A 24588-nucleotide genomic window follows, 5' to 3' on the forward strand; every position below is an offset into this window, starting at 1 on the left:
GTTGGGATTGTATTGGGCAGGTGATGAGCAGTGCCTGGTTTTCTCCACACATACTGCATAGAATTATCACAACAAAGGTCTATCTTCATTTCATGAGACTAGAGAATCTTATTTCTCATTGTCTGGGAGTCCTTGATGTGTTTTTTAGCAAACTCTATGTAGGCTTTCATATGTCTTGCACTGAGGAGAGGCATCCGTCAGTTCACTCTGCCATAAAGGCCTGACTGGTGGAGGGCTGCAGTGATAGTTGACTTTGTGGAACTTTCTCCCATCTCCCTACTGCATCTCTGGAGCTCAGCCACAGTGATCTTGGGGTTCTTCTTTACCTCTCTTACCAAGGCTCTTCTCCTGCTGTTGCTCAGTTTGGCTGGACAACCAGGTCTATTAAGACTTCTGGTGGTCTCAAACCAGTTAAGGATTATGGAGGCCACTGTGCTCTCAGGAACCTTGAGTACTGCAGAAATTCTGTTGTAACCTTGGCCAGATCTGTGCCTTGCCACAATTCTGTCTCTCAGCTCCTTGGCCAGTTTCTTTGACCTCATAATTCTCATTTGGTCCGACATGCATTGTGAGCTGTGAGGTCTTATATAGACAGGTGTGCGCCTTTCCAAATCAAGTCCTATCAGTTTAATTAAACACAGCTGGACTACAATGAAGGAGTAGAACCATCTCAAGGAGGATCACAAGGAAATGGACAGCATGTGACTTAAATAGGAGTGTCTGAATACTTATGAAAAAAGCAGGATGAGTCCAGCTGATAAAAAGGCTTGTCTTCATTCCAAATTCATAAAAATGGTTACATGGCACCCAAATGCGCAGCTACGTTTTTCGAATACGTGCTGTGTTCTTTGTCAAAGCTTTGAACAACTGACATGTGCCCGCAATAGCCGCTGGTGGAATCGCGATCCACCCGTGGCTATTAACCAGTTAAATGCCGCTGTCAAACTCTGACAGCGGCATTTAACAAGCGCTTCCGGCAATCGCGCCGGAAATATGCACACTGGTGACACCCGTCACATGATCGCGGGTCACCGGTGTATTGGCATGACAACCGGAGTTCTCCTGGAGACTTCTATGGTTGTCAATGCCGGCTTGCTGTGAGTGCCACCCAGTGTTCGGCGCTCATAGCAAGTGAGTAAATCTGCTATATAGAGGAGATCTGAGCATCACCTCTATGGAGCAGAGCCAATCGGGTTGTGTCAGCTTCTAGTCTCCTATGGAGACTACTGAAGCATGCCAAAAGTAAAAAGAAAATGTTTTTAAGATTATAAAAAAATAAAAGTTCAAATCACCCCCCTATCGCCACATTCAAAATAAAACAATAAAATCAAACATACACATATTTGGTATCACTGTGTTCAGAATTGACTCATCTATCAATAAAAATAAGGATTAACCTGATCGCTAAATGGCGTAATGAGAAAAAAGTCAAAACCCCAGAATTACGTTTTTTTGGTCGCCGCGACTTTGCATTAAAATGCAGTAACGGGGGATCCAAAGATCGTATCTGCACCAAAATGGTATCATTAAAAACGTCAGCTCGGTACACAAAAAAATAAGCCCTCACCCGACCCGAGATCCCGAAAAATGGAGACGCTACGGGTATTGGAAAATGGCACAATTTTTTTTTTCTTAACAAAGTTTGGATTTTTTTTCACCACTCAGATAAAAAAAAGTACCTAGACATGTTTGGTGTCTATGAACTCGTAATGACTTGGACATTCATAATGGCAGGTCAGTTTTAGCATTTAGTGAGCATATTAAAAAAGCCAAACAGAAAAATAGTGTGGGGTTGCACTCTTTTTTGCAATTTCACTGCACTTGGGATTTTTTTCCCGTTTTCTAGTATATTACAAGGTAAAACCAATGGTGTCATTCAAAAGTGGAACTCGTCCCGCAAAAAACAAGCCCTCACATGGCCATATTGACTATTGACGAAAAATAAAAAAGTTCTGGCTCTGAGAAGAAGGGGAGCGAAACAGGAAAACGCATAACCGAAAAAACGCTCCGGGGTTAAGGGGTTAATACAATGGCGCGGCAACAAAAAACCCCGTAATTCTGGTGTTTTGACTTTTTCTCGCTACACCATTTAGCAATCAGGGTAATCCTTTTTGTTATTGATAGATCAGGCGATTCTGCATGCGGCTATGCCAAATATGTGTAGGTTTGATTTTTCTTTATTGTTTTATTTTGAATGGAATGAAAGGAGGGTGATTTGAACTTTTATATATTTTTTCATTTTTTTACCATTTTTAAAAACATTTTCTTTTTACTCTTGGCATGCTTTAATAGCCTCCATGCAAGACTAGAATCTGCCATAACCCGATTGGCTCTGCTACATACATACATCAGATTGCCTGTATGTAGCAGAATTACTCACTTGCTATGAGCACCGACCACCGATGTACAGTCGGAAAGGGGATAAGCTATAAGAAATACCAGTTGTAAGCTGTGTTAGCTTTGTTCCTGAATAAATATATACACTGTTAAACAGCTGGACAACACAGAGATTAATCCGCAGCCAACAAATAGGGAGAGAATGCTCGGAAACCTGAGTAACGAGCACACTTGCTCAACACTACTGTAGTGTCCTTAGCAGCAAATTGGGATATTAAAACTTAACATTTAATAAGAAAATATATTAAAACCTAACATATAATTAAAGTGCAATGGTGCAAAAAGTGCAAGTGTCAAAACAAGTGCAAGTAAAATATACAAAATGCGGTATACCGCCGTCAATTCTGCAATACTATCAAAAAAAGAGTCTGCTAACAACTCAGTGAAATAAGACACTTATACATACTACAAAGTATTCAAATATCATGAACAACACCTCTTTTGTATTTCTGGGTTGCCTCTATATACAGTATGTAGTATATTATCAGACACATTAAATTAGACCATTCATTCTTAAATAGCCTTATCATAACAAGTCCATTGGTATATGCATGCAGATACAACTCTGGGGGGCATCAAAACCCTTAAATCCTAGTAATTAGCCATATATCCGCATATGCAAATTAATCATGAATTAGAGGCGGTATCAATTGAGCAATCATGCTGACAATTACCATACAGCCTGGGACCTTAGTTCTAAGTATGTCCCATGCATATATATCATATATGTATTCACTTCCAGAGATACTAAGACATGTATATGCCCTATCTTACATTCATTTGTGGCATACTTTTACTCAGTTCTCATAGTGAGTTCTATCAAACCTTATAATTTTTATACTCATCTACAGAACCGGTAATACACGCCGGTTCTTCCATTCTAGTTAAGGAGGCCCCATTCTCAGCGGAGTACACAGCTCAGAGCCTCGCCAAGTGGCCTCTTTTATGAATAGTGTCTCACAACGCGTTTCATCATAGATCAAATCATCAGGGGAATAATGACACCTATGTGTTATGATACGGTGGTCTAGGAGCAACATGGAACGAGCTCTGAAGGACGTGGTAACTGTACTGACCGCAGTCCCTAAGCTCAACACAACACTAGAAGTAGCCGTGGAATGCTCCTAACTCTCCCTAGGCATCTCGTCACAGCCTAATAGCTAACTACCCCTAAAGAAAGAAGCAGGAAAGCTATCTTGCCTCAGAGAAAATCCCCAAAGGATAGATTAGCCCCCCACAAATAATGACTGTGAGTGGTGAAGGAAAATACATACACAGAATGAAACCAGGATGAGCACAGGAGGCCAGTCTAGCTAAATAGATAGGACAGGATGGAATACTGTGCGGTCAGTATAAAACACTACAAAAATCAACGCAGAGCTTACAAAAAAACTCCACACCTGACTAAAGGTGTGGAGGGCAAATCTGCCTCCCAGAGCTTCCAGCAAGACATAATTAATTCACACTGATAAGCTGGAAAAACACAGAAAGCACAGAATGGACAAGTCCACAATCTATGGACAGAAAAGAGCAAGCAAAAACTTAGCTTAGCTGAACTGGTCAGGATAATAGGGAACTCCAAAGAGATGTGAATCCAACCAGGAACCATTTACAAGTGGCACTGCCTGAAGACAGAGCCAGACCTAAATAGCCGAGCAGAAGAGAAGATAAGTGGAGGCAGCTGATGACAGCTAAGTCCAAGGAGCAGCCATACCACTAGAAACCACAAGAGGGAGCCCAAGAGCAGAACTAACAAAAGTGCCACTTACAACCACCGGAGGGAGCCCAAGAGCGGATTTCACAACAGTACCCCTCCCTTGAGGAGGGGTCACCGAACCCTCACCAGAGCCCCCAGGCCGATCAGGATGAGCCAAGTGAAAAGCACGAACCAAATCGGTGGCATGGACATTGGAGGCAACAACCCAAGAATTATCCTCCTGGCCATAACCCTTCCACTTGACAAGATACTGAAGCCTCCGCCTCGAAAAACGAGAATCCAAAATCTTCTTAACCTCATATTCCAACTCTCCCTCCACCAACACCGGGGCAGGAGGGTCAACCGAGGGAACAACGGGCACCACATATCTCCGCAACAAAGATCTATGGAAAACATTATGAATGGCAAAAGAGGCAGGAAGAGCCAAACGAAAAGACACCGGATTAATAATTTCAGAAATTTTATAAGGACCAATAAACCGAGGCTTAAACTTAGGAGAAGAAACCTTCATAGGAACATAACGAGAAGACAACCAAACCAAATCCCCCACACGAAGCCGGGGACCAACACACCGACGGCGGTTAGCAAAACGTTTAGCCCTTTCCTGAGACAACGTCAAATTGTCCACCACATGAGTCCAAATCTGCTGCAGCCTGTCCACCACAGAATTAACACCAGGACAATCAGAAGGTTCAACCTGCCCAGAAGAAAAACGAGGATGAAAACCAAAATTGCAAAAGAAAGGTGAAACCAAAGTAGCCGAACTAGCCCGATTATTAAGTGCGAACTCGGCCAACGGCAAGAAAGACACCCAATCATCCTGATCAGCAGACACAAAGCATCTCAAATAGGTCTCCAAGGTCTGATTAGTTCGCCCAGTTTGGCCATTAGTCTGAGGATGAAATGCCGAAGAAAAAGACAAATCAATGCCCATCCTAGCACAAAAGGCCCGCCAAAATCTAGAGACAAACTGAGAACCTCTGTCAGACACAATATTCTCCGGAATGCCATGCAAACAAACCACATGCTGAAAAAATAATGGAACCAGATCTGAGGAGGAAGGCAACTTAGGTAAAGGTACCAGATGGACCATTTTAGAGAACCGGTCACAAACAACCCAGATAACAGACATCTTCTGGGAAACAGGAAGATCCGAAATAAAATCCATGGAAATATGCGTCCAGGGCCTCTCAGGGACCGGCAAAGGCAAAAGCAACCCACTAGCGCGGGAACAGCAAGGCTTGGCCCGGGCGTAAGTCCCACAGGACTGCTGTTATGACCTGGTGGTTAGGAGCACCAGGAATGACCTGATAGTTAAACCTCAAACAGGACAAGCTCTGGTATGTGGGAGCTCTGCTGACCGCAATCCCTAATCCTATCACACACACTAGAAATAGCCGTGGAGCGCTCCTGACGCTCCCTAGGCGCCTCGTCACAGCCTAAGAACTAGCTAGCCCTAGAGAAAGAAAGTAAAGCCTACCTTGCCTCAGAGAAATTCCCCAAAGGAAAAGGCAGCCCCCCACATATATTAACTGTGAGTTAAGATGAAAGTCACAAACACAGAAATGAAACACGTTGTAGCACAGGGAGGCCAGACTAACTAAATAGACAGAGGATAGGAAAGGTATCTTTGCGGTCAGCACAAAAACTACAAAAAGACAACGCAGAGTGTGCAAAAAGACCCCCGCACCGACTCACGGTGCGGAGGCGCCACCCTACATCCCAGAGCTTCCAGCTAGCAAGACAAAATAATGAAAGCAAGCTGGACTAGAAAACCATGAACAGAAAATAACAAACGGGGACTTAGCTTCTTGCAGGAAGAGACAGGTCTCAGAAAGATCCAAGAGCGAACTGAAGCAATGCAGAAACATTGACAGCTGGCATGGAGTAACGATCTAAGTGGAGTTAAATAGAGCAGCAAACCAAAGGATAAACCCCGTCACCTGTGTAAGGAACCTCAGAAGCAGCAGCTCCACTCACAGCCACCAGAGAGAGCCCACGGACAGAACTCACCGAAGTACCATTCACGACCACAGGAGGGAGCTCGACAACAGAATTCACAACAGACTGCACAAAAGCACGCACATCGCGCGACAAGGAAGGTCACCAAAAGGACCTAGCAACCAAATCTCTGGTACCAAAAATCCCAGGATGACCAGCCAACACTGAACAATGAACCTCAGAAATTACCTTACTTGTCCATCTATCAGGAACAAACAGCTTCCCCACTGGACAGCGGTCAGGCCTATCAGCCTGAAATTCCTGAAGCACCCGCCGCAAATCAGGGGAGATAGCAGAAAGAATCACCCCCTCCTTAAGAATGCCAACCGGCTCAAGGACTCCAGGAGAATCAGGCGAAAAACTCCTAGAGAGGGCATCAGCCTTAACATTCTTAGATCCCGGAAGATACGAGATCACAAAATCAAAACGGGAGAAAAACAGGGACCATCAAGCCTGTCTAGGATTCAGCCGCTTGGCCGACTCGAGGTAAATCAGATTCTTATGATCGGTCAGGACCACAACACGGTGTTTAGCTCCCTCAAGCCAATGTCGCCACTCCTCAAACGCCCACTTCATAGCCAACAACTCCTGATTGCCGACATCATAATTGCGTTCCGCAGGCGAAAACATTCTGGAAAAAAAAGCACACGGTTTCATCAAAGAACCATCAGACTCCCTCTGAGACAAAACGGCCCCTGCCCCAATCTCAGAAGTGTCGACCTCAACCTGAAAAGGAAGAGAAACATCCGGTTGACGCAACACAGGGGCAGAAGTAAATCGGCGTTTAAGCTCCTGAAAGGCCTCAACAGCCTCAGAGGACCAATTAGTCACATCAGCGCCTTTCTTCGTCAAATCAGTAAGGGGCTTAACCACACTGGAAAAATTGGCAATGAAACGGCGATAGAAATTAGCAATGCCCAAAAATTTTTGAAGACCCTTCACAGATGTGGGTTGGATCCAGTCATGAATAGCTTGGACCTTAACAGGATCCATTTCTATAGACGAAGGAGAAAAAATAAAAAACAAAAAAAAGACCTTCTGAACTCCGAATAGGCACTTAGACCCCTTCACAAATAAAGCATTATCACGAAGGATCTGGAACACCATCTTGACCTGCTTCACATGAGACTCCCAATCATCGGAAAAAATCAAAATATCATCCAAATATACGACCATGAATTTATCAAGATAATTGCGGAAAATATCATGCATGAAAGACTGGAACACAGATGGAGCATTAGAGAGCCCAAATGGCATCACAAGGTATTCAAAATGGCCTTCGGGCGTATTAAATGCAGTTTTCCATTCGTCACCCTGTTTAATACGAACAAGATTATATGCCCCTCGGAGGTCAATCTTAGTAAACCAACTAGCCCCCTTAATCCGAGCAAACAAATCAGTAAGCAAAGGCAAGGGGTATTGGAATTTGACCATGATCTTATTAAGAAGACGATAATCAATACAGGGTCTCAAGGAGCCATCCTTCTTAGCAACAAAAAAGAAACCCACTCCCAATGGTGACGAAGAGGGCCGAATATGCCCTTTCTCCAAAGATTCCTTAACATAGCTCCGCATGGCGGCATGCTCTGGCACTGACAGATTGAAAAGTCGGCCCTTAGGGAACTTACAACCAGGAATCAAGTTAATAGCACAATCACAGTCCCTATGTGGAGGAAGGGAACTGGACTTGGGCTCATCAAATACATCCTGGAAATCCGACAAAAACTCAGGGACCTCAGAAGAGGGGGAAGAGGAAATTGACATCAAAGGAACATCACTATGTACTCCTTGACAACCCCAACTAGTCACCGACATAGTTTTCCAATCCAGCACCGGATTATGTTCCTGTAACCATGGAAATCCCAGTACAACAACATCATGCAGGTTATGCAACACCAGAAAACGGCAATCTTCCTGATGTGCAGGAGCCATGTACATAGTCATCTGTGTCCAGTACTGAGGTTTATCCTTGGCCAAGGGTGTAGCATCAATGCCCCTCAAAGGAATAGGGCTCTGCAAAGGCTGCAAGGAAAAACCACAGCGCCTGGCGAATTCTAAGTCCATTAAGTTCAGGGCAGCGCTGAATCCACAAATGCCATGACAGAAAAGGACGACAATGAGCAAATCAGGGTCACAGATAAGAGAAATTTAGGCTGTATAGTACTAATGGTAACAGACCTAGCGACTCTCTTAGTACGCTTAGGGCAATCAGAGATAACATGAGCCGAATCACCACAGTAAAAACACAGCCTATTCTGACGTCTGAATTCCTGCCGTTCTATTCTAGTCAAAATCCTATCACATTGCATAGGTTCAGGACTTTGCTCAGAGGATACTGCCATATGGTGCACAGCTTTGCGCTCGCGCAGACGCCGATCAATCTGAATGGCTAGAGACATAGATTCGCTCAAACCGGCAAGCGTAGGAAAGCCCACCATAACATCTTTAAGGGTTTCAGAAAGACGTTGTCTGAAAATAGCAGCCAGAGCCTCTTCATTCCATTTAGTGAGCACAGACCATTTTCTAAATTTCTGGCAGTAGAACTCTGCCGCTTCCTGACCTTGACACGAGGCCAACAGGGTTTTTTCTGCATGTTCCACAGAATTAGGTTCGTCATACAATAATCCGAGCGCTTGAAAAAATGCATCTACATTCAATATGCCAGATCCCCTGTTTCAAGAGAAAAAGCCCAGTCTTGAGGGTCACCACGCAGCAAGGAAATTATGATTTTTACTTGCTGAATGGGATCACCAGAAGAACGGGGTTTCAAAGCAAAAAACAATTTGCAGTTATTTTTAAAGTTCAAAAACTTGGATCTGTTCCCAAAAAACAAATCAGGAGTAGGAATTCTGGGCTCTAAAGCCGGAGTCTGGACAACATAGTCCTGGATACTCTGTACTCTTGCAGCAAGTTGATCCACATGAGAAAACAAACCCTGAACATCCATGCCAAAGCATATATCCTGAACCACCCAGATATCAAGAGGAAAAAAAAGACAAACCAAAGCACATAAAAAAAAATGGTTCAGAACTTTCTTTTCCTTCTTTTGAGATGCATTTAATTCATTTTTGGCCACTTGTACTGTTATGATACGGTGGTCTAGGAGCAACATGGAACGAACTCTGAAGGACGTGATAACTGTACTGACCGCAGTCCCTAAGCTCAACACAACACTAGAAGTAGCCGTGGAATGCTCCTAACTCTCCCTAGGCATCTCGTCACAGCCTAACAGCTAACTACCCCTAAAGAAAGAAGCAGGAAAACTATCTTGCCTCAGAGAAAATCCCCAAAGGATAGATTAGCCCCCCACAAATAATGACTGTGAGTGGAGAGGGAAAAGACATACACAGAATGAAACCAGGATGAACACAGGAGGCCAGTCTAGCTAAATAGATAGGACAGGATGGAATACTGTGCGGTCAGTATAAAACACTACAAAAAGCACAGAATGGACAAGTCCACAATCTATGGACAGAAAAGAGCAAGCAAAAACTTAGCTTAGCTGAACTGGTCAGGATAACAGGGAACTCCAAAGAGATGTGAATCCAACCAGGAACCATTTACAAGTGGCACTGGCCGAAGACAGAGCCAGACCTAAATAGCCGAGCAGAAGAGAAGATAAGTGGAGGCAGCTGATGACAGCTAACTCCAAGGAGCAGCCATACCACTAGAAACCACAAGAGGGAGCCCAAGAGCAGAACTCACAAAAGTGCCACTTACAACCATCGGAGGGAGCCCAAGAGCGGAATTCACAACACCTATGCTGCTATATGCATGTTGCGGGCTTATTGTTAGATTGATTGCCTTAAGTAAACCAGTGCGTACTTTACCCCACCGCATGTTTCCGGATGCCAGGAGTGTCGTTTCCAACCTAACGCGGAGGTTGGCACCCTATAACCTGTGCACTGGCGCCCCCTCTCGACGGCGGCTGTCCCTAATGTAACCAACCCTATTACACACTCAATCTAAAGGAAGGAAGAAAAAGTCAATAGTTCTTTGAGTCCTTTGGGGTTCATAGTTTGTAGGTGAAATATCCACATACAAACTCCGCGTTAGGTAGGGCATCAATAGTTAGGTACTCTATTAGGGAGAGGTGTTAGGGCACCCTTTTCTGTCTTTCCTGACTGTGCAGTTCCATAGGTGGGTCTGTCGTGTCCCCCCTTCTTCTTTCCCTTTATTATACATTTCATTTCTCTGGATTGCAGTAAACACCTTAATGTCATTGATTCAAAACGATCCTAAAATGTCCTCATCTCCATTTCCTAATAGATGGCTGTGTTTAATATGTGTGGATACTGTATTAACTTGTCAATATAGGTCCAAATCCTTTTGGATGTATAAAAAAGGAAAGTATTTGGATTTTTGAATACCTGTAAATGTCTTTTAAGGGTAAATTAACAATTGTTGTCATAACTGACCTAATGTACACCAGAGATAGACTGATCTTTATTATTGATCCGTCTAATAGGCTCTTGATGAATGAATGCAACATGAGCCTTGTCCCGACACGAGTGCCGCTTTGAATGTGCATTTCCATATGATGTGCATCGTTGGATGTGCGGTGGGCAGACTGTGCCGGATATGACGCAAGTGCAGCACCCCAGAGTCCTGGTTCGTTGCAGTAATGTTATTCTTCCACCAGGGGGAGTGATGTTACATCTGAAGGCAATGAAGGAGATCTTCTGTCCAGGTATCATAACCATTACATACACTTCACACTCCAGTCCACCAGGGGGAGCAAAGGTTCTATCTACTAGGCCACTCCTCACATTAGGGTAAAACTGGTGGGTTGGGGAGGAAGTGAGAGGCAGTTCCTGGCTGGGGACCGACGAGGAAAGGTCTCCAGGTCGAGCTGGCTGGAGTGATCTCCAGTCAGATCCAGACTGCGGTCTGAGGAAGACGAGGGTACACGGAGCTGCGCTGCATCCCATGCGGCAGCATCCCAGGCAAGGACACGAAGAGAATTGTGCTGTAGTGAGTGAGAAAAGAAGTCATAGTGGAGCGCCCCCAGACACAGGGCCACGCGTTTCGGTACCGGGCCTCTCTGGTTCGGTTCTGAGGCTGTCACGGTGGCTAGACCCGGTCCGCGACCCTGCTAAGGGGCGTCCAATGAAAGTAGTGAAACAGTCTGTCAGGGGTTCGTGACGCCACCTGTGGTGTTTGGTCAGGGTGACCGACGCTGCTATGGGGTCCGCTGGGGTGATGGAATGGCAGCCAGATGGTATACCTTCCCACAGGTGAAGTATGTCCCCAGGGCTTCCCAGTGGTGTAGGTGGCGATGGTGTGAGGTGCAGTCAATAACGAGGACACAAGGTTGCAGTCTCTTTACCTCTTTACTGAAGGCTTCAGGATCCTCAATCCAGAGTACGTTTAACAGGGCTCTCAGAGACCGGCCGGTCCGATGGGCACATCCAGAGTTTCCTTCGCAGATGGAAATCGTTGCCTACCACTAGCGCCTGTGTGTTGTAGTCCTACCCTGCTGAGCATTCGGAATAGTCCTCACAACTGCTGTTCTCGTTTGTTCGTTCTCTACAGCTCTCTTTCGTTCTCTTTAGTTCCAGATGTTACTAGTTTCTCGTCCCCCAGGTATATTTTGGCTAGGACTCACCCGTATGACGGGAAGGCTTGGAGGTCTTCCGGGACCCTAGAGACACCCCTCTCCCAATGTTGCCCCCAATGTCTTTTTAGGAAATTTAAGGTAGACAGCCAACCTATAATTAACTGTCCAGCGGAGTTTGAAGTAAGGCCTGAAGTCAGTTACTCCTACGGTGTTCCGGCCACCGACTACGCGCCTCAGTAAGATGTTGCCTCTCTCTCTCTCTGCACGACTCTTACTGGCTCTCCTTTGTGCTTGATCTCGTTTACACTGTTCCACAATATCCTTCCCTTCGTGTCTCTATCTTAGGATACCGCCGCAGGGTGTGCAGGCGCGGTTCCGTTACGTTCTGTTCGCTAGGCACCTGCCAGGTTCCCACGCCTGACAGGGGCCCCCCTGTGCCTTCTCCCTGCAACACCCCCTGCCACGGGATGTTGCCTGAATCCAACCCAGTCAGCTTCTGACTAACTTCCTCCCCAGCCCCTAGTTTTACCAGTGTGAGGAGTGGCCCATTAAATAAAGCCTTTTTCTCCCCCTAGTGGCCGGAGTGTGAAATGTAATGTGTTCTGGTGATACCTGGTCAGGAGAACTCCTTAGTGCCATCAGACGTACCGCCACTCCCCTTAGCGGCAGAGTGCCATACTGCAACGACCAGGTCTCTGGGGCGCTACAATAGCAACAGGAGTGAAACATCAGTGGGAGACCAGCTAGAAGCAGGCTGCCTCCATCTGAAGCGCAGATCCGGTAGCCAGAACACCGAGGGAATAAAGAGCTCTATGCCGTTACTTCAGAGACTGGCAGGACAGTTAATTCTACGTTAGCTGCCCGACCTTAATACCTAAGAAGACACGGTGGCAACTTGTGGAGGCCGGGGCGTCTCTAGGGTCCCTATAAAAAGCCTCAGGCCATCAGTCATAAGGGTTTGTCCTATCCACACCAGCTGGGGGACAGAGAGGAGTAATAACAGTGAGGACCTTATTGGAGCTCATGCAGGTAGGGACCTACTGTGTTACTGTGCGCTAGGGAAAGGCTATTGAATTCCTCCTGGATAAGGGGACTCTGGATTTTCCTTCAGACCGGCCGGACTCTGCCTACCCTGTGGTCCCTACCCTGGACTGTGGATGCTGAAGCCTTCAGTAAAGGTAAAGAGACTGCACCCTTGTGTCCTCGTTATTCACTGTGCCTTGCACCATCCACCATCTACACTCTGGGAAGCCCTGGGGACATACTTCACCTGTGGACCCCTAAGCAGCGTCGGTCACCCTGACCGAATACCACAGGTGGCTGTTGTGAATTCTGCTTTTTGGCTCCCTCCGGTGGTTGTAGATAGTAATGCAGTTGTCTCCGGGCCGCAGTCTTGGACAGGTGTATCCGCTAATTGCAATTCTGACTGGGCTATTTAGCTTTTCAGGACTCTTTAGTCCTGGCCAGTTGTCAATGTTTCTTTGGATGTGTTGGATCTCTGCCTGGCCTCTCCTGCTTATCTGCCAGTTCAGCAAAGATAAGTGTCTGTTTCTTTTTCTGAAGCACACTTGCTGTGTGCTTATTTTCAGTGCTGATCTTTTGTTTCTATTTGTCCAGCTTAGACTGTGTCAGTTGTTTTTCTCAGTCTGGTTGGATTCTCTGGAGTTGCAGATATACTCTCCTGTTGTGAATTCTGTTGTCAAGCTCCCTCCTGTGGTCATGAATGGTACTTCGGTGAGTTCGGTCCGTGGGCTCCCTCTGGTGGCTGTGAGTGGAGCTGCTGCTTCTGAGGTTCCTTACACAGGTGACGTGGTTTATCCTTTGGTTGGCTTCTCTATTTAACTCCACTCAGATCGTTTATCCATGCCAGCTGTCAATGTTTTAGCATTGGTTCAGTTCGCTCCTGGATCTGTCTGGTGTCCTGTCTTCTCCTGCAGAAGCTAAGTTCCTGATTGTTATTATTTTTCTTGTTTCTTTGTCCAGCTGGTTATCTTGATTTTGTCTTGCTAGCTGGAAGCTCTGGGATGCAGGGTGGCACCCCCGCACCGTGAGTCGGTGCGGAGGACCCTTTTGCACACTCTGGGTGGTCTTTTGTAGGTTTTTGTGCTGACCGCAAAGATTCCTTTCCTATCCTCTGTCTATTTAGTAAGTCGTGCCTCCCTATCTCATTTCTGCGTTTGTGACTTTCATCTTTACTCACAGTCATTACATGTGGGGGGCTGCCTATTCCTTTGGGGAATTTCTCTGAGGCAAGGTAGGCTTTATTTTCTTCTCTAGGGCTAGCTAGCGTCAGGAGCGCTCCACGGCTATTTCTAGTGTGTGCGATAGGATTAGGGCTTGCGGTCAGCAGAGCTCCCACATCCCAGAGCTCGTCCTGTATGAGTTTAACTATCAGGTCGGGTGCTCCTAACCACCAGGTCATAACACTCTCCATATCTTTAGTTAGGTGGTGGAGTTTTGTATTTTCTGCTGTGGATATTTTTGTAGTATTTTTATGCTGACCGCTTAGTATCCTGTCCTGTCCTTTTCTATTTTAGCTAGAAGTGGCCTCCTTTGCTAAGCCTGTTTTCTGCCTGCGTGTGTCTTTTCCTCTCCAACTCACAGTCATTATTTGTGGGGGGCTGCCTATCCTTTGGGGGTCTACTCTGAGGCAAGATAGTTTTCCTATTTCCATCTTTAGGGGAATTTAGTCCTCCGGCTGTGTCGAGGTGTCTAGGTTTTGTTAGGCACACCCCACGGCTACTTCTAGTTGCGGTGATAAGATCAGGGTTTGCGGTCAGTATAGTTACCACCTACTCCAGTGAAGGTTTTCATGCTGCTCCAAGGCCACCTAATCATAACAGGTGGCGTCACGAACACTATACTATAAACTGTTGCCCTTTTATTGGACGCCCCTCAAAGGGCCACGGACCGGGTCTAGCCACCGTGACATCCCCACTCAGGGCCGGCATACCCAGGCAAGTGCCGGGGCCCTGGCGAGACGGGGGGGCCCATTTATGGTAGTAACTTTACAAGTGCTGTACACACACATGCGCTCCTGGGGGCCCCGCAGCCAGACTACATCCCTGCTGTGTGTGACTGTCACTCAGTCATTCAAATCCCTCTCCCAGCCAGGACTCTGGCGGAGCACATCCACAGAGCTCTCTGATGGTTTTGCTGGCGCTGCGCAGCTGCAATACATACTCACCTCTACCATCACCATGGATACGAAGAGAGTCACTTCCGGGCCGGCGGTCATCTGTCCTGTCACTTCCGGTCGGGTGAGAGCTCGTCGTCCTAAGAGGCAAGAGCTCAGAGAAGATCATCCATTCCTCATCCACCCTCCAGGACAGGTCCAGTGGCAGCGCCAAGCAGAAGACGAGCAGCAGCTGCTGTCAGGTGCACGGTCGGTGTACCCTGTCCCTGTGTCCACAAAGGGGCCACGGCGCCGCTTCTAGCAGTGAGTGAGTCTTCGGTCCCAATTCATTGCGGGGGCTGGGGGATGCAGCCTGCTGTGCCTGGGACACCAACCACAGCATTGCATGGGAGTACATGAAGCCTGTATGGCAACACAGAGAGCCTTTGTGGGAGTGTATACGGCAATGCATGGAGCAATGGAGCATGCATCATGGTAGTGCACAGACACTGTACAGCAGTGTACAGAGTCTGTGTGGCAAAGCTGCGATTCTGTACATGTGTATGAAGCTGGAACGGTCACAAATGGAGCCTCTGCATTAGGCAAGAAGCCTGTGCATGGCAACACAAGGAGCCTGTATTACAGTGCATGAAGCCTGCATGGCAGTGCAATCTGTATTGCAGTGCATGGAGCCAGTATGCCCATACATGGATCTTGTGGGTGGAGTCTGTCCATCAGTTAAAAGAACTTAAATGGTAACTCAGGGTGTCTGTATAGTGGACTGAGCTTATATGGCAATGTATAAAGCCATTACTGCAGTGCATGGAGCCTATATGGCAGTGTAAGGATTTCCACACATGTAGCCTGTATGGCAGTGTGTAGAGCCTTAATGGCAGTGTGTAGAACCTGTACGGTAGTGGATAAAGCCTGTATGATGGTGCATGATGGCTTTATGGCAATGTGTAGAGCCTGTATGGCAGTGTGCAGAGCCGGTACAGTAAAGGATAAAGTCTGCATGGTGATGCACAACGGCTGTATGGCAGTGTGTGCAGCCTGTACGGTAATGGATAAAGCCAGTATGGTTATGCAAGAAGGCTGTCTAGCAATGTAAAGAGCCTGTCTGATAGTGGATAAAGCTTGTGTGATGGTGCACGAAGGCTGTGTTATATACTATGCCTGTGCTATATACTATATGGGCTGTTATATGCTATGTGGGCTGTGCTATATTCTACATGGCTGTTCTACATACTACGTGGGCCATGTTATATACTACGTGGGCTGTTATATGCTACGTGGGCTGTGCTATGTACTACATGGCTGTTCTATATACTACGTGGGCTGTGTTATACAGTTAGGTCCATATATATTTGGACAGAGAAAACATTTTTCTAATTTTGGTTCTAGACATTACCACAATGAATTTTAAACAAAACAATTCAGATGCAGTTGAAATTCAGAATTTCAGCTTTCATTTGAGGGTATCCACTTTAAAATTGGATGAAGGGTTTAGGAGTTTCAGCTCTTTAACACGTGCCACCCTGTTTTTAAAGGGACCAAAAGTAATTGGACAATTGACTCCAAGGCTATTTCATGGAAAGGTGTGGGCAATCCCTTCGTTATGTCATTCTCAATTAAGCAGACAAAAGGCCTGGAGTTGATTTGAGGTGTGGTGCTTGCATTTGGAAGATTTTGCTGTGAAGTAAACATGCAGTCAGAGGAGCTCTCCATGCAGTTGAAACAAGCCATCCTTAAGCTGCGAAAACAGAAAAAACCCATCCGAGAAATTGCCACAATATTAGGAGTGGCAAAATCTAGAGTTTGGTACATCCTGAGAAAGAAAGAAAGCACTGGTGTATTCATCAATGCAAAAAGACCTGGGCGCCCACGGAAGACAACAGTGGTGGATGATCGCAGAATAATCTCCATGGTGAAGAGAAACCCCTTCACAACAGCCAACCAAGTGAACAACACTCTCCAGGAGGTCGGCGTATCAATATCCAAATCTACCATAAAGAGAAGACTGCATGAAAGTAAATACAGAGGGTTCACTGCACGGTGCAAGCCACTCATAAGCATCAAGAATAAAAAGGCTAGACTGGACATTGCTAAAAAACATCTAAAAAAGCCAGCACAGTTCTGGAAGAACATTCTTTGGACAGATGAAACCAAGATCAACCTCTACCAGAATGATGGAAAGAGAAAAGTATGGTGAAGGCGTGGTACAGCTCATGATCCAAAGCATACCACATCATCTGTAAAACACGGCGGAGGCAGTGTGATGGCTTGGGCATCCATGGCTGCCAGTGTTACTGGGCCACTAGTGTTTATTGATGATGTGACACAGGACAGAAGCAGCCAAATGAATTCTGAGGTATTCAGAGACATACTGTGTGCTCAGATCCAGCCAAGTGCAGCAAAACTGATTGTCCATTTGTAGTATGAAACGACGACCAATGACCCAAAACAGAAAGCCAAAGCAACCCAGGAGTTTATTAAAGCAAAGAAGTGGAATATTCTTGAATGGCCAAGTCAGTCACCTGATCTCAACCAAATTGAGCATGCATTTCACTTGTTAAAGACTAAACTTCAGACAGAAATGCCCACAAACAAACAGCAACTGAGAACCACTGCAGAAAAGGCCTGGCAGAGCATCAAAAAGGAGGAAACACAGCGTCTGGTGATGTCCATGAGTTCAAGACTTCAGGCAGTTATTGCAAACAAAGGGTTTTCAACCAAGTAATAAAAATGAACATTTTATTTAAAATTATTGAATCTGTCCAATTACTTTTGACCCCTTTAAAAACAGGGTGGCACATGTTAAGGAGCTGAAACTTCTAAACCCTTCATCCAATTTTAATGTGGATACCCTCAAATGAAAGCTGAAAGTCTGAACTTCAACTGCATCTGAATTGTTTTGCTTAAAATTTATTGTGGTAAGGACTATAACCAAAATTAGAAAAATGATGTCTCTGTCCAAATATATATGGACCTAACTGTATACTACATGGCTGTGGTATATGCGATTATGAATCATGGTATGTGTTAAAGGGGGGGCCCACTGAGACTCTTTCGCCCGGGGCCCTCAAAAACCTGGAGCCGGCCCTGTCCCCACTGACTACAGAAGGGCCCGGATCCGAGTACCCCGCTGCCCTGACGTGGGGGCGCTCCACAAGCGGTTTATGAGAGACCGCCTGCATGCCAGGCACAGGAAGTGACGCGAGCATTTCACGATACAACGCCTGCATTCCAAGAGCCGGAAACGACACTCCTGGCGTCTGTAAACATACAGTGGGGTAAAGTGCACTGGTTTATTTAAGGCAAGCAATCTAACAATAAGCACACAACATGCATACAGCAGGATAGATGTCATTATTCCCCTGATGATTCGATCAGGTTGCTCAACTGATACCGCCTCTAATTCATGATTAATTTGCATATGCAGATATATGGCTGATTACTAGGATTTAAGGAGTTTGATGCCCCCTAGAGTTGTAGCTGCATCCATATCCCAATGGACTTGTTATGATATGGCTATTTAAGAATGAATGGTCTAATTTAATGTGTCGATAATATATGACATATATAGAGGCAACCCAAAAATACAAAAGAGGTGTTGCTCATGATATTTGAAAACTATGTAGTATGTATAAGTGTCTTTTTTCACTGAGTTGGTAACGACTCTTTTTTGATAGTATTGCAGAATTGACGGCGGTATACCGCATTTTGTATATTTTACTTGCACTTATTTTGACACTTGCACTTTTCTTTTTGCACCATTGCACTTTAATTATATGTTAGGTTTTAATATATTTTCTTATTAAATGCTAGTTTCAATATCCCAATTTGCTTCTAAGTACACTGTAGTCCTGATTGGGTAAACTAAGGCCCTCGCTGATATAAAATACTACTATAGTGTCCCTTGAAGATATTAACCACTCATTTTAAGGCATAACATATTATTACAATAAATTAGCATTTCATTTAATAGGATTTTTTTTTTCTACATGGAAAAATGACCAAAGAAAACCCTTTTACCTTCAAATTCGTTGACATTTTGTAACCTTGTGGTTTCTCTGTTTCACCGCCTGGCCAAATTATTTTTCTATCATTCTGTAAAATCTAAAAAGGGGAAAATAATTACCATAACTGAGTCAACTACAATCCTATTAGATAGGGCAACAGAAAAGGCATCTTCATATTATTTGGGAAGATTGAAGAACCCTTTAACTGCAAATTCTAGTAGAAAACTGAATGAAAAGCAAAAATTAATGGCATAGACTTTCATGACAATATAATCTAAAATTAGAGTAGATAGATAGTCAAAAAAAATTCTAGCTAAAAAAATAAATCACATTTACTAAACAGATATGTAGGATTTATTTTAGGAATTAAATATGATTGCAAAATGTCCACTATGTCCCGACTCACATGACTTCCGTTGAATATACCGACTTGGACGAGTTTCCGGTTCTGCAGGTTCATGATGCTATAATTAGCAAATTTTCTATCTCCATCCTCATTAAACTCTACTCGTCCTGTTACTCCCTCGGGATACTTGGAAGACATGAGAACCCTATAGCAACAGAGTATAGAATGGAAATCTATTGACCTGCCCAATTCAGAAAAACTTTAGCACGGTAACTTTTGCAAACATCATACAGGGAGCAGGGAAAGGGATTAGTGGTGCCTCACTGGAATCCAGATGAACACAAGTGCCAGGAACAAGTGGCTGGATACCACTTAGTAGCAACAGCAAAAAAGGAAAAAAGTTCCAGCACCAGGTGTCTCTTCATAAAATCTTCAGTATTTTATTCTCAGGTCAAGAACGAAAACATCATGTGGGGACACAGCCTCTAAACTCCTGACGCGTTTCGAACAAAGTTCTTAGTCATAGGCGAAGGCATATGCCTATGACTAAGAACTTTGTTTACTTTCTTGACATGAGAATACAATACTGAAGATTTTATGAAGAGACGCCTGGTGCTGGAACTTTTTTGCTATGATTTTTGCAAAGACTGAACGACATTTTCACATAAGCTTCGTACGCAAGCCTACTATACTCCTGTTTCCTCATGACAACACTTCCTGCCTAGTACTTGTCATAGTGACATGATACAGATCTGTACCCATCCATATCAATGTCCACACTCCAATTTGCCTCAAAAGTGGTCTTTGTAAAAGTCACTTTCCCAAATTGGAGAGTTGTAACAAGTTTGTTACCAGCTTTGACTCATAAGGTTCTCCCTGCTCCTTTTGGATCCTAATTCAATCTTTTTGAATCAACCCCTTTTTAAGTGATTTTAGTCAACACTATACCCCTCAACCGTCCAGGATCCAGTGGGACGCTCCCTGGTTTGGTTAGCTGTTCCTCTGCCCAGTTAAGTCTGCTTCATGGCCTTCATTTAACTGTACATACCTTTTAGGAGTAGTGGGTGGACTCTACTAAATTGCACCTACTGCCTCAGTACACACAAAGTGGAGAGGTGCGCCTTTCGTTGTAAGAATGGTTCTAGATTATTATTTTCTTTTATTAGCTAGTAGAAGGGGCTCATTTTGTGATGTACCATGGGTGCATCATACTGTGTATGGGGCATCATACTGTGCGTGAGGGCACTTATCAGGCATAATACTGTGTTGATAAAGGGGCAATATGTGGACATTAATGTGTGCGAGGGGCATATATGAGACTTTACATTGTATCGAGGGTCCATTTTGGGGGTGTTATACCGCATGGAAGTCATAAAAGGGGTAATAAATTCTGAAAACACTAAGGGTCTTCACTAGAGCCTCTATTTCTTTATGGGTGTGCAAAAAGGGCTCGACAGGGTTAGGTGTGTGGCTTAGCTGAAAAAATATGACAGTTCTTCATCCCTGTCCTTCAGAGTTAGGAGAGATGTTGAAACTGATATTATTGGTATTTGGATCCACATACCCAATGGTTGAACAAGGGCAGGAAATGTTATCAGGGGAACACAGGAACCCTTTATTATCACTTTATTATGCTGGAGCAGGGCCTTCCTCCTCCCCCTATCCCATGACCACAGTAGATATAAAAGCACCTCTTAAAGAGTGGCCCTGTTTTCCATATATTGGTGTTTCCCACACAACCTCTCGGTGGATCAGTAATATTTTCCTTTTCAAACAAATCATGAATCGCCTGAGCCACGATCGCAACAGCGTCACTGATATGAGCGGACTCGTTTTTCCCATTGATCAGCTGAAGACCGATGACTCCTGCCGGAAGACGAGACAGATCATTATAGGTCGGCCCTCACCCAATGATCCAATAGCTTTGAACCTTACCCATAATAACAAACAATTCTCTAAAATGTTAATAAAAATAACAACATTCGGGGAAGCTCATTACGTTACCATCAGGAGCGTATCGCAGGGCACTTCCTGAGATCTCCCGTTCACCCACCAACCAGACATAACCGGGCCCGGTCATTTCTAGGACCAGTGCTGTTTTATATATGGTGCTGGCATCATCCTCACTGAAAAGGAAAGAAAGCAAGGCAAAGATGGAAAAAAAGCATATAAAAGACATCAGAGGACTGCCACCTCACATAGTATTGAGTGCAATTTAATAAGGGCAATTGCTCCCATCTCAGATTCCACCATGAAATGTTCTGGACTCGTTCACTGACTTCCATTAACTTTGCTACAAGTCTCAGCATGAAGCAGAATATTTACATTATATACTAAGACGACAAAAGAAATATCAAAGTGGACAAGCGAGGCAGCTATGAGGTCTAGAGTTACCGTATGGTTTACATCAGAGGAATGAACATGGAGATCTTCCAGGCATGGTTGCCAAACGTCCAAAAAATTCTGTAACATTCAATAAAAATAGGGCACAATTTTTCCTGTCCATAAAAAAAATTGTTTAATCTGTGAATTTTTTTGAAGGTGGAGAAACTGATACAGATTATTATGATTGTAGTTATCATTCTTTTGCAGTTTTGACAAAATTCTGGTATAAAAAAGTGAAGATGCCTTTTCTAATCCAAGACTTGCAGCAGCGATGTTTCAGCACCACCCACTTGAGGAAAAGTTTTTTTCAGCAATAGATAATCAACTGATATGAGATAGATGTTCAATAAATACTGTAGATAGGAGATAGATATGAGATACAGCGAGGGAAATAAGTGTTTGATACACTGCCAATTTTGCACCTACGAAGAATGGAGAGGTCTGTAATTTTTATCATAGGTACACTTCAACTGTGAAAGACATAATCTTAAAAAAAATCCAGAAGATCACTGTGACGACACAGGATTTCTTCTTAATTATGCCAGACATAAATTCCGTATGCCCACAATCATAGACTGTTGTCATAAGTATTGACTCGTTTTGTCGGTTGAATTAATATTTGTAAATGGATGAATGATTGTTATTTACCTCTTATATCAGCTCCTACAGCATATTGTACTGTTATCTTTGCAAAATTGACAGCAGCATTTAACAGGTTAACAGCCGTGGATGGATTGCGATTCCACCTTCGGCTGTTAGGGGCACATGTCAGCTGCTGAAATCAGCTGACATGTGACAGAAAAGATGTGGGTTCAGCGCCGAAACCCACATCAAAGGGGGAGACCCGACATGCGTCATACATTTACTGTGCATGTCGTGAAGGGGTTAAACAATGAAAAAACCCCACAAGTGACCCCATTTTGGAAACTAGAACCTCAAGGAGTTTATGTAAATGTGTGGTGAGCACCTTGAACCCCCAGGTGCTTCACAGAAAATTATAACGTTGAGTTGTGAGAATTCAAAAATTACATTTTTTTTCCACAAAAATGATCTTTTAGCCACAATTTTTATTATTTTCACAAGGGTAACAGGAGAAAATGGATCCCCAAATCCTTCAGCAGGGTTCGGAAGGGAAGGAGTGACATTTTGCACTTTGATGGAATGGTCTGTGGGCATCATGTCGTGTTTGGAGAGCCCCTGATGTGCAACAGTGGAAAACCCCCACTAGTGACCCTATATTGGAATTGATCTAGTGTTTTCCTGGTATGTTTTGTGGTGGCATACATGAGTTATGTAGTGTTCGTCAGTTTGGCATATGTGAGTAGTGTAGAGTGCATCAGGTTGGAATATTAGTTGTGTGGTTTGCGTCAGAATGGCATATGTGAGTTGTGTAAGTCAGAAATAAATTTATTAGTCTTTGTGTAAGATGCCCAAGCAAGGTAGTCGTGGGCGAGCTTCGGTCCCCACTCGCTCTGGCATCCTACAGACAAGGTGTGTCTCAGTCCCGGTATGCTGCTGAGTATGTGGTGCTTTCCACTTACTTTTGACCTGCAGGCCTTTTTCTGACCACAGGAATCCTTCTTCTGGAACCAGTGCAGCAATTAATCCAGGAGACACTTGGTTCATAAAAAAACAAACTTTTACTTTGAGACTGGCAGTGTGTATAGTATTTACAAGCAGATTCAAAGGATAAGGCCCAACGGGTTGTCATCTTTCCCACAGGTACCAGATACAACTTCAGCCCTGGTTCTCAGTATAGGTGGCATGTCTCTCTCACTGGCTTTCGTAGAGCTAGGGAATTTTTTTCAACGCTAGCAGTATATGCTGATTGCAATACCTTCTGCCTCACATAGTCTGAGTCAATCTTTCCCTGTAGCTTCACAAGCTGAGTGTGCCTCTGGCCCCCGATGTCCATCTTGAAGTTGCCCCAGGCCATTAGACGGAATCACACGGAAGGGTATTTATGGCAATCCACTGCCCCAAGTATTAGGCTCCTGCTCCTTCCTGACTGCCTAATATTAAAGCCTTCATCATTACTAGATATCTTGATAGGGCGTTGATCCAGGGAACTAGTCTGATTGCCGTATGTGGAGTCCGGAAGGCTTTTTTTTTCCCTAATGTGGAGCTTACTCTTTGCCACATGGTTTTTTTTTGCCTTCCTCTGGATCAACATGTTAGGGCATGTTAGGTTAGGCTATGGGGTGAACTAGATGGACTTACAGTCTTCCTTCAACCTTAATAACTATGTTACTATGTTACTACTTCCTGAAAAAGAAGGAAGCGGTCTGGCCTGCACATCGTGATAGCACGAAGGCGGTACATTGCCATCTGTATGATGTGCACGGCAGCTTCTTGTACCACACCTTGTCTTTTCTCATGCGCTGAACTGCTGGAGGACTTGATCAGAGAGATCAATTCTCCCCATGTTCTTGTTGTACCCCAGTACATAGTTTGGTTTGTGAACCTGTATAGAGGTATCTTGTACAATGCTGGGGGTGCTGCCATCACCATGTATGGTGGTCAATAAAAGGACATTCCAGCATGTTGTCGCTACATTGGTCTCTTCTCTCGCCCTTTCTGAGCAGCTGCCCAATTATCATCCTAGGGAGGCCTCTGATTTTTGCAGACAGTACCGCAGGCTGCAGTAGCTCAAGCAGAGAGGGACTTGAACAGGGGATGCTGGTATAAAAGTTATCTACAATCTACATAGAGGTGATAACCTTGATCCAGCAGTTCGGAACCAAATCCGACACAATTTTCCCAGTCACTCCCAGGACATTGGGACATTCAGGGGGTTGAATCCGGGTGTCCTTCCCTTCATAAACTCTACAGCTTAGTTCTGTACCTGGCCCTCTTACTGAGCAGGTATTGCTGGAATTTGCACCTCCCCTTGAAATGGATTAGGGACTCATCCACACAGATGTCCCTTTGGGGGTTGTACACCTCAGCAAACTTGTTGCTGAAGTGTTCAATGACTGGCCGCAAGTCGGTTAAAGTTGGGGTCATCTCATGGAGGACATTGTGCATTATCACTGTAATGCAAGG

The 24588-nt window shown here is 44.7% G+C and overlaps 1 protein-coding gene across 13 annotated transcripts in view; it reads right to left on the reverse strand.

The window, feature by feature from the left end:
- Positions 1-24588, reverse strand: part of GRIN1 (glutamate ionotropic receptor NMDA type subunit 1) — a 157769-nt gene that overhangs the window by 45247 nt on the left and 87934 nt on the right. For all 13 annotated transcript variants that reach the window (XM_069747791.1, XM_069747786.1, XM_069747788.1 and 10 more), the window contains 4 exons: positions 21163-21284; positions 20850-21024; positions 19219-19363; positions 18826-18909 (listed from right to left, as the gene is read on the reverse strand). In XM_069747791.1, the coding sequence (XP_069603892.1) occupies positions 18826-18909; positions 19219-19363; positions 20850-21024; positions 21163-21284 (526 nt within the window). The remainder of the gene's footprint in view (positions 1-18825; positions 18910-19218; positions 19364-20849; positions 21025-21162; positions 21285-24588) is intronic.

The sequence above is a fragment of the Ranitomeya imitator genome, chromosome 2 (genome assembly GCF_032444005.1).
Source record: "Ranitomeya imitator isolate aRanImi1 chromosome 2, aRanImi1.pri, whole genome shotgun sequence".
NCBI classification, from domain to species: domain Eukaryota; kingdom Metazoa; phylum Chordata; class Amphibia; order Anura; family Dendrobatidae; genus Ranitomeya; species Ranitomeya imitator.